Source organism: Castor canadensis, chromosome 1, assembly GCF_047511655.1.
Source record: "Castor canadensis chromosome 1, mCasCan1.hap1v2, whole genome shotgun sequence".
Classification (NCBI taxonomy): Eukaryota; Metazoa; Chordata; class Mammalia; order Rodentia; family Castoridae; genus Castor; species Castor canadensis.
Window position 1 is genome coordinate 7,367,436 of NC_133386.1, and position 17,212 is coordinate 7,384,647.

Consider the following 17,212-nt stretch of genomic DNA (forward strand, 5'->3'; position numbering starts at 1 on the left):
CTACTCCCTGGTCCCCTGAGTTTGCAGGAATCAGCTCAAGGCTGAGGTCCCACCACCCACTCCAAGTTAGAAAGGCATTTACATCTCCTAGGTCCTCATAAAATACACAGATTATCCAAATGCATACACTAATAGACATACATCCAAACGTGTACGTACATAGTTTTTATTTTGAATTAATGATAAACACAAAAGAAGTTACAAATATATTGTTGAGAGGTCCCCTGTTCCCATCACCCTTTCTTCCACAAAGGTAGCATCTCATAAGACTACACAATTAACACAACCAGGAAATTGCCAGTTGTACGATATCATGGACCAGTCTACAGGTCTTGCCCACACTGAACATGTACATTAAAAAAATTAGTAGATTTTAATGCTTTTGACTTGTCTCCCCCAAATGCTGCAAAATAAAGGTTTTCGTCTTAATGTCTTAAGTGGCTTGAAGGACAATGGCAGTGAGAGGTAGGAGGAGAGTTGTATCCATAGTTGGCACCTGGCAGTGGAAGGACCTGTCTCCCAGGGCTTAGCCCCAGCTGCAAAGTCAAGCAGCAATGGCTGGCTGCCTTTCTTCTTCTCTGCTTAGGTTTTTCTTAAGCATATAGCAAATCTGATGAGGAGATTCCAGTGAAACTCCTGGTGTTTTGTTTTATTTTTTACTGTTTCCCATTTATTTTGTATCTAATATTTCCTATCTACTTAAAAAAATTTTTTTTTTGGCAATACTGGGGTTTGAACTCAGGGATTTGTGCTCACTAGGCAGTCCCTCTACCACCTGAGCCACACCTCCAGCTCTTTTTGCTCTGGTTATTTTGGAGGTAGGGTCTTGCTTTTTTGCTCAGGCCAGTCTGGACTAGTCTCCTATTTTATGCTTCCTGCCACAGCTGGGTTGACAGGCATGCACCACCATTTTCCATTGAGATGGGGTCTTGCAAACATTTTTTTGTAATATTGGGGATTGAACTCAGGGTCTTCACCTTGAGCCAGTCCACCAGCCTATTTTTGAGAAGGGTCTTTCAAGATAGAGTCTCATGGAACTATTTGCCACAGTTGGCTTCAAACTAAGATCCTCCTGATCTCTGCCTCCTGAGTAGCGAGGATTGCAGGTGTGAGCCACAGGTGCCGGTTCTCGGCACAAACTTTTTTGTGCAGGCTGGCTCTAACAAAATCCAATCTCAACCTCCCAAGTAGCTAGGATTACACAGAGTAAGGGCAGCTGGACACATGGCTCAAGGGACAGAGGGCCTAGCAAGTGTGAGACCCTGAGTTCAGACCCCAGTACTGCCAAGAAAGACACAAAGCAAAACAATCAAACAAAGAGCCTACTAAGGGGTTTTCACTTAGATCACGGTCACTCCTCTATCACTCTTATCTCGCCACCCTCCCTCCCCTTCCCCTGCCCCTTCTTTTTCCAGAGATGAATGGACATCTGGAATTCTTCAAGCCTACCTCCATTAAGGCAGTGTCCCCTCACTGAACACTGAACACAGTCCCTGGGGCTGGCTTAGAAAGCGTCTCCTTGCAGGTTACATTTTAACGGCTGTGCTAACAGAGCAGCCTTCGAGCTCTTTCCTGTTGGTGAGCATAGATAAGCATCTCATTACATGGTCCCAGGGGCTGAAGAACAAAGGCTAAGGAACAGGGGAAAAGGTAAAATAAAGAAATGTCGGCCACCTCCAGATTAATGAACATGTTTCCTAGGTGATCTGCCAAAGTCAGACCAGCACAGCAAAGGAAATCTTCAGCTTGGCCTCAGAGGCGAAGGCACACCTGTGCAGAGAGCCCTTACAACCACCGAGAGATGCTGAGTCCTTATTAGACAAACTGAGGTCTTGCTGTTTTCATTTTGAAACAACACATCTTACTGGGCTGTTCAGAGATGCTCATGATGAGGAAACAAGCTGTTCTAGAATGACAACTCTCAGATGGAGAACTTGGGGTTGGCAGAAGGTGGCCAGTTGGTGCGGAATGAACTGGCTGACTGGTGAACCTGTCAGGCCCAGCAATGTCCTTCCTCATGTCATCTGGCGAGTCATGACCTGGTCACAACTTCCATCTCAGGTGAGACTGAAGGGCAAGCTCTACCTCCCTGCCTGGTGAGGTTGGCCCTTCCTTGTGTTTATGACTGTCCTTGTAAGACAGTCACCATTTTAATGCTGGAGAGACAAGCGGATGCTTTTCTTGCTCAGAGAACATGTGTGGGTCGAGCTATGCAGTGAAGCTTGTTGAACATGTCGTGTGCTGTCACAAGTTCCAAGTGTGGCTGGAGAATATCCACCATGCTCAGGTGCAGGAGATCCTTCAGGTGGGGAGGGGAGGTGAAGAGAGACTGTCATTTGTACTTCTTATATAATCCTAAAAGAATCTAACAGTCCTGTACACAGTAAGTAGTTAAAAATAAATACGTTATGAAATGAACTAAGGGAGAATACCTAAGTCTCAGAATTCATGCAGTGTGATGATAATCGAGAGACCGGGTATCTTACACTCTTCTTTCAGTTCTGCCATTCTTTCTGATAGAAAATGACTCCTTTTCAATTATTTGCATTTAGAGCCACGGGCGGAGAACCTGGGAAGAGTGCCGTGTAAGGTTCCTGCCTTCATCTGTTCCATTGCCTGTGCCTACAAGACTAAATCACGGAGGGAGACAGCACGCAGGTCCCCATGCCCACACCCCTGTCTGTCTCTGACCAACGCCTCCCTCTCTGCTCTTCTCTTTCCATGCTGCTGAGGCAGAGCCCTTTGGAAAGCCCTTTGGAAAGCTCGCCTGTGCTTTCATGACCCTGCTGTGTTATGCAGGTAAAGAATGTCGAGCCAGAAAGCCATCAGGAGAGAGAACTGTTTTATGAAACAGCATTTGCAGAATCAAGTGCATTCTATTACTATTTTTGGCAGTACCGGGGTTTGAACTCAGGGCCTTGTGCTTGCCAGACAAGAGCTCTACCGTTTGAGTCACGCCCCCCCAGACCTTCAAGTGCATTCTAGAACTACCAGGGGCAAAGGGAGTGAAAGGTATAGCGAAGCCACCCAAGTCAAAAGCAAAACAGGAAAAGGGGAATTGTGTAGCTGTGGAATTTCTGTAATGCCATTCCTGAAGTGCCTCATCCAGGAGGAAGTACTGAAACAATGTTTTAAGTGACAATAAACAGACATTGGCACACAGGAAAAGCACTATATTTTGGTGGACTCTCTCCCCACACCACCCCACAGAATACTTTCTCAAACTCACCAACATTGGCACCTAAAAGACATTTCACATGACTTCAAGAAGCACAGTCTGGTTTGACAGGTGAGCTAAAGAAGAAACAAATTAGGATCAAGAATTCACATCAGGTCCATGAGGACATATAAACATGCCCTCAAAGTGAAACATATACAGCTCTAAAAAGAGCCTGATTGTAATTGACAAAGAACAAACTGTTGTCGAGTGGTAACATAATTAATACACTATGGAATAATAAAGATTGGTGAATAAAGAAAAAAAAAAAAAGAAACAAAGTCTGCCCACTGCAGATTTCTCAACTCGGCGTCCACCTGCCTTTCCCTTTAGAAGACTAGCCCAGCAGGTGCAGGGAGCAGATGCAGGCGGGTGTCTGATAGTGAGGAGAGGAGACCCTGTGGAGAAAGAAAAACTCAGGGAGGGTGTGGAGGTCCTCCCTGCCCCTCTTGTGGTACCTCCCTCTTGCTCTCCACAAGGTTTTCTTTCGTCTTGGGTTTTCAGCATCAGCTTCGGTCCCAAGGAATTCTGCAGAACGTTCCACCCAAGACAACCTAGTGTCCACTCTGAGACTTGATTATTTAATAAAGGAAAGGCTTTTGGAGACTGGAAAGAGGAACAAGTGTTTTTTGTCCTTATTTCACACTTAAACAGAGAAGTCAGCTTATTTATAAATATTTTTGAACACCAAAATAGGAGTTTTTAAGTATGTACTAGGCTGAGTATGATGGTACATACTTGTAATCTCAGCTACTTGGGAGGCAGAGATCGGGAGGACCAAGGTTCAAGGCTGGCCTAGGAGAAAAATTTAACGAGATCCCATCTCAAATAACAAGCCAGGCATGGTGGTGCTGGTCTGTGTTTCTTGCTATCGGGAGATATAGGTGGGAAGAGCTCTGTCTGAGACCAGCCATAGGGAAAAATGAGAGACCCTATCCCAAAACTAAAACCACAAAAGGGCTGGGGGTGTGTGGCTCAAGTGGTAGAGCAGCTGCCTAGCCAAGTTCAAAGCCCTGAGTTCAAATACCACTACTGAGAAAGAAAACAGCATGGTCTATCTGGGTGTTCTAACTTAAGGCAAAGAGAAGTACAGATTCAACAATTAAAACTGAGACCGAGCCTTTCAGCTTAATCCCACCACCTGTACTCCGTCCCACACGGGTGAACGTCTAGTGCTCCGTGAGTGGATCGACACTCTGTGACGGAATCTACAATTCTGAAAGACGTATAAATGAGACTGATCTGCTTAACCTGACTTAAACATTGGCTCATAGGCCGGAGATGCAAGGCCCTGGGTTCTAGCCTCAGCACCGCCAAAAAGTCAACAAAGAAACCAAAGTTGCAACATTACACAATATGTACATAGTATTACGTAGTGTATATGTAATGTACAATGTAATATGTTGCATATGGTTATGCTACTCCACTAGCATGTATAGTTTTTATATATTATGTATTGGTTTAAAAAGAAATTTAATTAAAATAAAAAAGAATAGAAATTTATAATTATGAGAAACATGTGAATATGGGAAATTCTCTTAGGTCTCAGTTTGGCAGTTGGGAAGAAAGGGGACGCTGCAATAGGGCCGCAGCTTCTGTAAAGTAAGACCTAAATGGCTGTGACTGCAGCGTCCCCCCTTGGCTTGTTTTTGACCTTGGCAAAGCCCGTGTTGTGCTCCCTTATCTTGACACAGGGCAACACTAACATTGCTTGTGGGGAAGGTGGCGTGAGGCTGTGACTACGGACCCCTGGCAGAGTCTGGCACACGGAACGCACTCAGCATATGGGAGCTGTTTTTCGGATGTTCTTTTTTTAACCCAAAAGAAAGGGAAAGAAAGAAGACAGAAAGAAATGAGAGGACACGGGAAAGATGGACGCCTGGGGGAGGGGTGGGGGAGCGAGGAGAAGACGGGTGGAGTAGCAACTGGGAGGGGACACTTTCACCACTTCCCAGCATCCATCGAAGCTTGCCTGCTCAAACATTTTGTAAGATCCCTGTTCGAGGTAATGTTTGCCCCTTCTGAGTCCGGTGGCAGTGCTCCTGGGACAATCATTAACGCCAATTGCCTGTCTGCCTTGTGGGTGTATTCCCTGTCCTGGGACCCGGACGCACTGTCTTGCAGACACTGGCGGCCAGGCCTAACATGGACCACAGGGAGGTCATCCTCCTGCTTCTTTTATTTCTGAAATCAGGTAAGGACTGACGTTTTGGTTGTTGTTTAAGGTTAGTTTTTCCTAGCGATGTATTAAAAATCGATAGACCATGTGCAATTCATTTAATTGAGCTGTTGACTTATGAAATTTTTTTCAGTTCAAAAGCTAAGATTGGGGAATCTTCCAGACACAAACTTAATTTCCCTGTGAACACTGTTAGGGTGTGGGAGATGAATGGTCATAGGATAATGGGGAACTTTTCAACTCTAAATGATTGTGCCCACATGATGGTGATTTCCGTTGAAAAAAATTGCCAGTGAAACTAAAGGCCCAAAAGATGGTTAATCTCTTTGGCTGGCTCAGTTTAGTTAAGTTGTATCATTTTGGCTAAACCGTCATATTCCCACAACTTTTAAATTTAAGCAATGAAATACCTCTTGGAGTATATTTTATCCCTGACCATCTGTGTATTTGGACCCTGCATTTCTCTATTTTTTTACCATTTAAAGAAGGTTTTCTATGGTTGTATGTTTGTCTCTTATAAATGGAGAGGTCACAGGCATCATTTCTTTCTTTATTTTTGGTAGGACTGGGTCTTGAACTCAGGATTTCCTGCTTACCAAGCAGGCCTCCACTGCTTAAGCCACACCTCCAGTCCATTTTAGTCTCATTAGTTTGGAGATGGAGTCTTGAGAAGTATTTGCCTGGGCTGGCCTCAAACCACGATTCTCCTGAGCTCAGCCTCTTAAATAGCTAGACTAACAGGCTAACAGGCCTGAGCCACTGGTGCCGGGCTGCATCAGTTTTTGGAATGATGACTGTACATAGTAATTCAACATTTAGGGCTGGGGTGGACCAGGCACACTTTCATCAACACATACGTGTATGCATGTGTGTGTGTGTCCTCACGGAGCTGGTGGTATAGGTGGGTTATGTAGAGGAGGAAATCTGCGTTTAGGAAAATCATGGTTTTGGCCTGTTGATCAAATACCCAAATCAAGGAAATGAAGAAACTTGGATTTGAATCAAGGCCCTCCAAGAAAGAATTTAGTGTTCTTCTGCAATTTTCAACTTTTTTTAAACTTTAAAAAAATTCATCTATAAATGAAGGTGTTTGCTTTTTAAAATGGCTTTATTGAGATATAATTCACATAGTACACAATTCCCCCAGTTAAAGCACACAATCCAGTGGTTTTCAATATATTCAGAGTTGTTCAATCACCACCACAATACAGTTTAGAATATTTTCATTATCTCCCCCAAAAGAAATGCCACTCTCCTTAGCCATTACCCCCAGTCTTCAGCCCCCAAAAACCTTTGATCTACTTCTGTCTGTATGGAGTTGCTATTTTGAACACTTCATATCAAAGATATCATACATTTATATAAGCAAATCAATCCATAAGTTACCAGATCAAGTTTTCCAAGTTGTACTTTGTAGTTAAGTACATTTGAATGTAGTGGGAACCACTCAAAGAAACATCAAGGAAATTGAGAGCAAGAGAAGATTAAATACAGATTTTTGAGGAGGTTCAAGTGTCCTTTCTCAGCCCAAGGAGAGTAGGATTGGGCACACCATGAACTTCTGCTGGGCTACTCCCAAGGTTAGAACAAACTTCCCTGCAACAAGCTTAAATGCAGGTCTTAACCAACCCAGGGGAAAACTATTTCAGAAGCTCTATTTGAAAGGAAAGCATTTACTCTCGTTTTCTGTGGAAATGCCGTTTATCTTTCCAAGTATGCTGACTTGACAGGGGAGAAGAAAAAATTTCTTTTACAGCTGTCCTCAGTGAGAGGTGGCTAAACAGTTTGTGCTTCACAAACTATTGTGAGTTTTTTTTATACATACAAGTATGCAATCACACACACGCTGCAGCAATGAGAAAAGTCTCACATTACGAATAAAATGTATTGCTTTGATAGCAATATACATCTACATTTTCCCTATAGAATAAAAATGTTTTTCCTGCTAAAAGATTTGCTTAGTGTTTCTTTGTCAACAAACAAATTGTATTTAAGGCATTGCCACATGAGCCCTGAAACATTGATCCTCTTTAGAGATATTTCTTTGGGCCATCAGATTTTAAGGTAGATGCTGGACTGGTGCTCTACCACTTGAGCGGAGCCTCCGATCCTTTTTGCTCCGGCTATTTTGGAGGTACAGTCTTGCTTTTTTGCTCAGGCAAGTCTGGACTGTGATTCTCCTGTTTTACACTTCCTGCATCGCTGGGATGACAGGCATGTGCTGCCATGCCCAGCTTTTTTCTTTTGAGATGAGTCTCACACACTTTTTTGCCTAGACTGGCCTGGAACCATGACCTCCTATCTTAGCCTCCTAAGTAGCTTGGGATGACAAGTGTGTATGTCACTGAGCCCAGCTATTGGTTGAGATGGGGGATGGGGGAGGCCTCTTGATCTCTGCCTGAACTGGCCTCAAACTTTGATACTCCCAATCTCAGCTTCCCAAGTAGCTAAAAATTCTCTTTTAAGATATCATTCATACCTGCCCTTCTCAAGAACTCTTCACAAAGGTTGACTAAACTCCATAGAATATACTTTACGGATTTATTATGTATTTCTCAAACCACATCCCGATCTATAGAATTTACCAAAGCGCAGTGCTTCTTGAAAGTGAGAATTCAAAATGGATAAACAAGCAGCAAGGTGAAGACAGGGATGTGGGTCTGAGATTCTGTTTCTCCAAAGTCTTCCAGAGGCTCATCAAGTGCTTTGAAATGTTAGTGTTTCAGCCAACTGCTTGCTCTGTATCCACCATTCCAGGTTGGAGCATCTTAGATTGAGGAAGGTTGGAGCAGCAGAGGATGGACTTTGGAAGGAGAACTTGCTTTAATCCACTGTCTTCTCCTGTGGCTCCCACTTCCTATCCTGGTCACTCTTTAACCCACTCAATCTGGCTCTGGTCCCCAGTGCTCCCCTCAGTGGTCAAGGTTGCCATGTTGCCTAATCCCCTGGAAACTTTGCTATCTTCATTCCATTAACCTCCTCTGGCCTCTCGTCTCTGTGAAACCACCAGCGTTTACACTGAAAGGATGGAAATTGGTGTCTCCAGGCCTGGAACAGAGCTGTCAAAGCTAGGTCAGGCGCTGCATAGAGCCTCGGACCCAGGGACACTTGGCAGCCCTGTGGTGGGAAAAGGTCTGAAGGCTCCCTTGTCACAATCTGCAATGAGGGAAAGTCACAGAGTCTCTTCCTCAGTAAAACCAAGGCCAGTATTTGTCCCAGGCTCCACTTCATAATAATTTCCTCTGAAATGCCAGATGTCTGTCCTCATCACAGAACAATCATGTTATTGGAAAACACACACTGCAGGAAATCAAGAAGTGGTCCCCAAGCTCCACTTAATCCCGAGGCCTGGACAAATCAAAACCAGTTTTGGTAACACAAGTGCCACGGGAGGTTTTTTATGACAAACATATAAAAATTTTATTCATAGTTAAAACTTCATGTCTGTTAGTTTAGTACAGAAGTTGTTACAAAGTTTTAATCTACACTCTATTGAGCTAGTTGTTCTTTTAATACATTGCAGTCTGCTAATGAAACTGTTTTCCTTAGGAAATATTTTTATTCATGGCAACCCCCTGGGCTTCCAACTAAGTAGCAAGCTTTGCTTGGTGGATGTAAACCAGATAGATGGCACAGCCATGAGAATTGGACAATGGTGTTGACTAATTCGCTCAGTTATTCCACTTTATCTTCTGTTTTTAGGTCAAGGAGTCTCCCTGGAAGACTATGTAAACACCCAAGGAGCATCCCTGTTTAGTGTCACCAAGAAGCAGTTTCAAGCAGGAGGCATAGTCGACTGTGCAGTAAAGTGTGAGGAGGAAACTGAATTCATTTGCAGGTATTGTCACTGTCGTTGCACCAAGAAGCAAGCTCGCTGTTGGAGACACTATTATTTTGATGGCCAGAAATTTACTCGTGAATTTATTAACACAAGTATGATTTAAGAGGAAAAAGGAATTATGGGATTGGAGTTTGGAACTATATTTGCTCACAATATCTGAAGCCATAGTCACTATTTGTTAAGACTGATTCGTATTCCTTTTAGGAAAATACTCCAAAAGGAAGTTATTTATGTTTACACATGACATAAACATTACTAACTACTGTTTTGAGCTCCAGTTTACATTACCTTCTGTAAATACTTAGTGAGGAACACATCTGTTGTGAATGAAAGTGTTCTACGTAGCCAAAGGAGTAAAGAAGTTGGATTTGAGACCCGATGCCTGTTCCTTTGATTTCGAGTGTAACTCAAGATCCCAGAAATAATGACTTTAAAAAGGCAGCCAGTGTAGGGTATTGCTGAGAGCATAGCAATGCACACTCTACAGAGGTCTGAAGGAAAGAACCACTCCTGGGGGTTGAGACAGGTAGAGAAAGTTTCAGGGAGGAGCTGGGAGCTGAGCTTGGCTTTGGGGGACAGTGGGGTCTTGATAAGCACCAAAAAAGGCAGGGCAGCATTCTGGGTATGGGAGGGGAGAGGCCCAGCCCCACACCTGTGATAAGGACCAGGAAAAAGACCAAGGTTGTTAAAGCCAAGTCTTCACACGGGTGGTTTGCCTGAAGACATAGCTACTGATGACCTTGAACACCAGGCTGAGCCTCCAGCAGGACCTCATGGATAGGGTAGGGAGGTGGGAGGATTTTGGGGCCTGATTTCTATGGCTATAACAGAATACCCACAACTACTTAATTTATAAAGGAAAGAAGTGCATGATTCTGGAGGCCGGAAGTCCAAGTCTGGGCAGCCACACCTGGCCAGGGCCTCATGGGGAGCTATACAGCATGGCAGAAAAGTGGAAGGGGGACCAGGTGTGTGGGAGAAAGGGAGGTCAGTCCACTTCATAACAACCGCACTGATGGTAAACAACGCAGGCCCACAGGAGTGACAGCTCACTGCTGTAAGAATTAACCCAGTTCTCCCAGAAAGACATCGATCTGCTTAACAACCTAACCACCCCTTAAATGTCCTGCTACCTCTCATCAGAGGACCAAGCCTCACCATGAGTGTTGATGGGGATAAACCATGTTTGAACTACAGCAGAGGTGAAAGGGGAGGAATGTAGAGGTAAACTCAAGGGGAAATTATAGGAGTCTAGAAGTCAGCTAGGTAGACCAGCTGAGGAAAGGACTTAATGCAGAGTTGTTCCTCCCAACCCAGAATGCTGCCCTGCCCTTTTGGTGCTTATCAAGACCCCACTGTCCCTCAAAGCCCAGCTCAGCTCCCAGCTCCTCCCTGACAATTTCTCTACCTGTCTCACCCTCAGGAGTGGTTCTTTCCTTCGAACCTCTGTAGAATGTGAATTGCTATGCTCTCAGCAATACCCCACACTGGCTGCCTTTTTAAAGTCATTATGTCTGGGTTCTTGAACTACAGGCATCGGATCTCATATCTAACTTCTTTACTCCTTTGGCTATATAGGACACTCAAGAAAATGAGTGAGGAAAGGCCACAGCAATTTAAACAGAGAGAAAGAGAAAATTTGGAGAGGGAGAAGATAAAGGTGTAAGAGACAAGAGTAGCTACTATGTTGATTGATTCATTTTCAGAGCTGCACCCCATCAATCTGTGACAAAATAACCAGTAGTCAATGATTCTGAACTCACCGATCATTAGGAGATGCAATCATCTTTCAAGTGTATTGATTATTAATTAACGTTTGTTTCCATAAAGGAAGAGTTTCATGGTTTTTATGACTCTCTTCTGCAGGTCGTTCCAATATCACAGTAAAGAGCAACAATGTGTGATCATGGCCGAAAATAGCAAGTCTTCCTCCGTCATTAGGATGAGAGATGTTGTTTTATTTGAGAAGAAAAGTGAGTACATTTTCTTCTTCCCCTTCCTCCTTTGTACCTTCAATGTATGAGGTTACTTCAGAGAATGGAGGCATTATAGGGTAAGGGATTGCATTCTGAGTTATGACGGGATTTGGTACCTAGCCAGCTGTATTAATGTGAGCCCATTACTTCACCTTTCTGGTTTCATTTTTTATGTTTAAAAATGAAACAATTGGATTTACAAAGTCACTTTTATCTCTGTGACCCTAAAAGTAAGATATTCAAGACCTGGTTTTATTTTGAAGGGGAGATGGGGTGTCCAAACCCTCCTTTTGATCTTGACTTCCTATTCTGCATAGTGACCATGGTCCTTGAGCTCTAACTTCTGAACAAAAGCCTGGCTCAACAGAAATACTGAGATATTTTTAATCCTCAGCTACATTTAGATGGGGACACAAATCCTTATTAAATTTTCTGCTATTTTTGGTCATAGTCTATAGTTCCCTCAGACTGAATTACTGTCTTTTGAAAACATGCATAAGTTTCAGCTCCTTTTCCATAGTTCCTTTAAAATGTGGACCAGTTGTTTAGGATAAGAGATAGCCTGGATTCTGATGAAAATCATGCCATTTGGGGATACAAAAGTGCCCTTAAGTATGCATGAAGATTTAAATGAATGTGTTACACTTTAAATACACAATTACATTCTGTTGCTGGCTCGGTACTCCATTAAGCCTTAAGAATTCAACTCTTCAAATATTCTGTATCACAGTTACTACAGAACATCCAATTTCTTGTGTTCTTCACAGTGACTTCCAATATTGTTTCTAGTCTAACCAGAAAAACTCTAAATGAGATTTTTAAAGTGTTTCTTTGGATTGGGATAATTTCTGCACATTGATTCATCTTCTTGGGTGTAATGAGCCGTACTTCTTTTGGCCTCCCTTCCTTGTCTCTGCTTATCTCTAATTCTTGAGATTAAAGTGCAAATTAAATCTGAACCTTATCTGTTGAAGTTGTGAGTTCTTAAAAGTAGAGCATAAAGGAACAGAGCAGAAACAGGAATATGTAGAGTTGCCCAGATCTTTATAGAAAGGGGAGGCAGTGGGAAACTCTCTACACATGCTAACATTTAAACATGTCATTTGTAAATTGTTAACCAGAGGAACAGGGGGGCACTGATAGGCTTAGTTTGAAGTCAGGAGTTTGGAGGCTCAGTTTGCTTGTTTTTGAGGTAGCAAAAGGTTATATAAACTCTGGTGGGGACATACAAACAAGAGAGAGGCAAAAAGTCAAAAGTCAGTCACTTTTTGGTCCTTGTTTCTTTACTGTGGAATATGGACCCACTGCTGCTAGTTTATCAGCCAGGGTTTGCTGGGAATAATCAGGGTCAGATCACTTTTAAGCTTGCACTTACCACCATCTCTCCTGCTACCCTTGTCGCCAAGCCACCATCATGTCTATCTAGCCAAGGCCTTTGCAGTCATTGGTCCCCAAATTGTAGCTGCCCAACTGACCTCTTACCAATGCATTTTCCCAGTACACTTAGAATAAAATCCAGGTAACTGCCAGGCACTGTCAAGCTCCATACTATGTAAGGGCCACTGCCTTTTCTGTTCCTTCAACTCATCAAGTCTCACCCCTCTTGCTGGACTGTCTTCATCTTCACCTCTCTTCTTGCCATGCCAGCCCCAATTTAACTCTTCATCTTAGTGCAAACAGCACCTCTTTCAAAAGCCTTCCTGGCTCCCAGGCCTTCATTTCTCAAAGCACCTTGACCTTACTCTTCTGATACATTAGAACACCCACTGCAATAGGATATCCCAAAGAAGATACAGGGGCAAGCCTTACATGTCATGTTTTAAAGGCATTTGTCTTCTAGGGGTGTGCTGGAAGTACTTCCCAGAGACTAATCAATGAATCAGAAAACCTGACTGAAGTAGGAAACTTAACAAATGGCACAAATACAACTGTGAACATTGCTGTATGTTTTCACTGATGTCGAGCAGGCTTTCCCCTGAACAGCAGTTCTCTGCATCTCTTGCACAGACTAGGCTCCAGTGCATTATTTGCAACAGTCAAGTCACTTTTTTCATTTTTTTTGTTTTTTGCAGTACTAGGATTTGAACTCAGGTCTTCAAGCTTGCTAGGCAGGGCTCTATCACTTGAGTTACTCCACCAGCCCCACTTTCCTCATCTTTGGGGCAAAGTGAGATCTAGACATTTGTGATCACTTGGACTCTGTAATAAATACCTTTAGAAGTTTATGATTTTCCCTCGAACTCATTTAGTCAATGGTACAAGTGGGCTGCCTCAGTGCATCTAACAGCAATTTTAAAATGATTCGACCCTTTCATGCCTAAAAAGCATTCAACTTAGTTACACACAAAGCAAGAGTGTTGTCTCTTTTCACGTTCATTTCTCAGTTTAGACCATAATTTAGTGTAACTGTTTAGGATTGTTGGACAACACAAACAAATGACTTAGGAAGCATATAGCTCAGAAGTGGTGGCACACTGCTAAGGGGCCTTCCAGATTTGGGGGCCCACCCTGCTGCTGGTGGACAACAGGTGGCACCTGACTGTGAATTGCCCAAGTGAAGGCTGACTGAGAGCATGTACTGCAAACATTTAAAGTAGACATGGTTTTATAGCACTGTTCAGCCCTTTCCCATATTACTAGGAGCCCGAAAGAGTAAATGTGACTTGGGTCTCTTTGTCTCTGAAAAGCCCCCTCTCCCTACCATCTAAGGACCCATCCTCTCTCTTTCACTCTCCCTCATCGCTGTTGTGTTCTCTGTAACACACATCGCTATGAAGTGAGCTCATTTCAAAGTTTTTTCCCAGATCCCTTTGTCAACGTCCTGCCCCACTAGCACGTGAGCCCCAAGAAGGCAGGGCCTTGACTGTTTTGTGTTCCATGTGTCCAGCCCCAGCCCATTGCCAGGCACCAGGATGGGCCCAGGAAGGAGCTTTTGAATAAACGAATAAGTATGAATCGTCTGTTTCCCACAGCCCTTCCACTGGTCCCTCTTACGGCAGGCAGGTGCTGCCTTGCTTGTGAGTTCTCTCTCGGTGGGACTATGCTGTGCAGACCTTTGTTAAATTTCTTTTTTTCTCATTTTTTTAGGTTTGAATGTAGGCCCTTCTGCTTGACCACTGGAGCCATGCCTCCAGCCCTTTTTGCTTTGGTTTTTTTTTTTTTAATAGGGTCTCTTTATGCCCTGGCCAGTCTGGACCCTGATCCTCCTATTAACTTTTCCCCCATGGCTGGGATGACAGGCATGCACTGTCACACCCAGCTATTGATTGGGATAGGGTCTCTTGAACTTTTTGCCCAGGCTGGCCTCAAACTTTGATCCTCTTGATCTCTGCCTCCCAAGTAGCTAGCATCACAGGTGTGAGCCACTGCACACGACATTTTTGTGAAGTTTCCTTTTGGGATTTTGACACTGTGTGGATTTCTTTCAGTGTATCTTTCAGAGTGCAAGATTGGCAATGGGAAGAGCTACCGAGGTACCATGTCCAAGACGAAAAGCGGTGTTACCTGTCAAAAGTGGAGTGCCTCTTTCCCCCACAAAACTAAGTAAGACGTTCTCTCAGCTTTGTGCTCACTGACTGCATTTAGAATCATTCCGTTACTTTCAAAGTAAACCAGAATATATGACTGAGCAGACAGAGAGAAACTTTTGGTGTGGCTGCAAACTAGTTCAATTATTCATAGTACAAAAGCTATAAGTGGTTGCTTTCTGCTTGTCTGGTTTATAGTGCTTTCTGAAGGAGGCCTACATTGCATCCAAGGCTACATGTGAGAAAAGACCAAAGATAACTACATTTAGGCCATCTGTGTCTTAACCAAACCTATCAACTTAGAACTCTCACTGTATGTCCACCTCACAATCGTGGAGCGAGCAATACATAAAATGTAAAAATGAAAAGTACATGAGATATAAAGTGTATAGCTTGCTTGTTATTTCTGTGTCATTCTGTGTGTACTTTCCATGGTTTGGTGTTAGATGGTACTAAGTTCCCTGTCCTAAAGCCTGTCAAATAGGAACTTAGTGTCATTTGCCCTGACCCCACCCCAAGCAAGCTGCATTTGCTGTGTCACTGAGAGAAGAGTAGACCGAGAAGTCTTCATTCCATGAAGTACAATAATTCAGCCAAATGTCCAAATCACTGGATGTCTGGGGCCTTTGCAATAATCCCAGCTCATCTATCTGGGGAAACTGAGGTCTAGAGCACAGAGGATTTCCCAAAGCCATTACCTAGAAGAAACAGAAATGGAACTTGTCTTGTTAGACTCAAGTTCTTGTGCTTTTTATCTAATTTGTTATCTACATGACAACTCATCCCTAGAACTGAAAATAACCTTAATTCTTCCTCCTCCACCCATTAATTCAGGTTAGATTTCAGGGAAAAACCTGGCGTTTGGAAGCAGAGGAGACTTAAATTCTTGACCTGCTCCTTACTGGTTTTCCAAGCTTAGGCTTGTTTTGCTTTACATTGCCGGTCTCAGTTTTCTCATGCATCAAATGGGAATAATAATACCTTCCCCATAGGGATTTTATTAAGACTAGGTGGGAGAATTTCTAGGAAGATTTTAGTGGAAGGTCAAGTGTGTAGTCCACAAAAATTTATTGGCTCCCATGATTCTTACCAAGAGTAAAGGCCACTGACAAAAGCAGGCATTTGAGGCCTTTGTATTTCTGCTGTCTTCAATGAAGATACTGTGAGACCTGGCTGTCCACAGAGTAAGGACAATAGGATGGGCTGCTGTGCCAGAAACAGCCTGACAACAGGAAAATGAAGACTGTCGCAACCCAGATGTGACAGCCTGTAGTTGAAATGCACTTGGATGACAGCAATTACACCCCAGATAGGAAACAGAGAGCCTCCTTCTGACTTGCTGAGATACACTGGCTTTTAGGACACAAAGTGCTCCTTTTCTGTCCTCCACAGCTTTTACCCTGAGAAATATCCCACAGAGGGACTGGAGGAGAACTACTGCAGGAACCCTGACAGCGATGAGAATGGCCCCTGGTGCTACACGACCAACCCAGACCAGAGGTTCGACTACTGTGACATTCCTGAATGTGAAGGTCAGGAAGTCCTTTCCTATCTCCCTCACCCATGAAGTACTTTGCTGCAGAGCCATTTCCCACAGGGGTGTTATTAACAACCCACCAGTGCTATGTGTATTCCAAAACTGAGCACCGCATCACCTCTTGGAAAGGAGAGATTTGCTCAGTCTCCCAGTATTGACCTGAACGATTCTTATTAGAATGATTCTTCAACATGTACACAATAAGACCAGATCTAAACTCTACATACATACTTCTTACGCTTGATATTCTCACACAGTGTAAAACTCCAACCACCTTTGCAATTAAAGAGTCAAATTAAAATGATAAAATCAGTAACGTTCAAAGAAACAGTATTAATTTCATGTGGATGATTTTATTGTTTAGTTGAAGCTAAGTAACGAACCAGTTTTTGTATCAGCAATCTTTATTTTAATGGGCTGGTTAATTTACTAGTGTACTTCAGAGGTCAATGTTAAAAAATAAAAATATCAGGCTGGAAAACATTTCTTCATTTCATATTTCCAGGTTCATTATTAGAGTAAGGAGAATAGGTCCAGGTGGGATTTGTGTGACAATGTGAATATCATACCAGGTGACAACTCACTCCTCCTGTCACCTGTCTCTTGTGAAGAGTGGAGATCCTTTATTTGAACACTGTCACAAGCAATTTGATCTTTATATGTCCCAAATGCATGATTTTTGTATGAAGTCTATAGGTGTTTTCCTTATTACCCCAGAGAAGTTATTGTTGTATATACTCTCCCTCTCCATGTGACTTCAATAATTCCAAATCAAAGTTTCAGTGTTTAAATAAGTTAGACAACAAAAATCAATCACTTTCCAACTAGAAAAAAGGAGAAATCTAGACACTTTAGGCGAAGGTTGTTCTCCAGTGAGGTCATGGCACAAATGAAAACTCCAGCCAGAAAGTACTAAGATGGTGTCAGTCACGGGA

At 43.1% G+C, this 17,212-nt stretch overlaps 1 protein-coding gene across 1 annotated transcript in view; it reads left to right on the forward strand.

Annotated features, from left to right (window-relative positions):
* Positions 1 to 5,209: 5,209 nt before the first annotated feature.
* Plg (plasminogen) overlaps positions 5,210 to 17,212 on the forward strand; it is a 40,899-nt gene continuing 28,896 nt past the window's right edge. Inside the window, exons 1-5 of the mRNA XM_074070970.1 lie at positions 5,210 to 5,411; positions 9,099 to 9,234; positions 11,104 to 11,210; positions 14,642 to 14,756; positions 16,133 to 16,272. Coding sequence (XP_073927071.1) covers positions 5,363 to 5,411; positions 9,099 to 9,234; positions 11,104 to 11,210; positions 14,642 to 14,756; positions 16,133 to 16,272 — 547 coding nt within the window. The 5' untranslated portion in view covers positions 5,210 to 5,362. The remainder of the gene's footprint in view (positions 5,412 to 9,098; positions 9,235 to 11,103; positions 11,211 to 14,641; positions 14,757 to 16,132; positions 16,273 to 17,212) is intronic.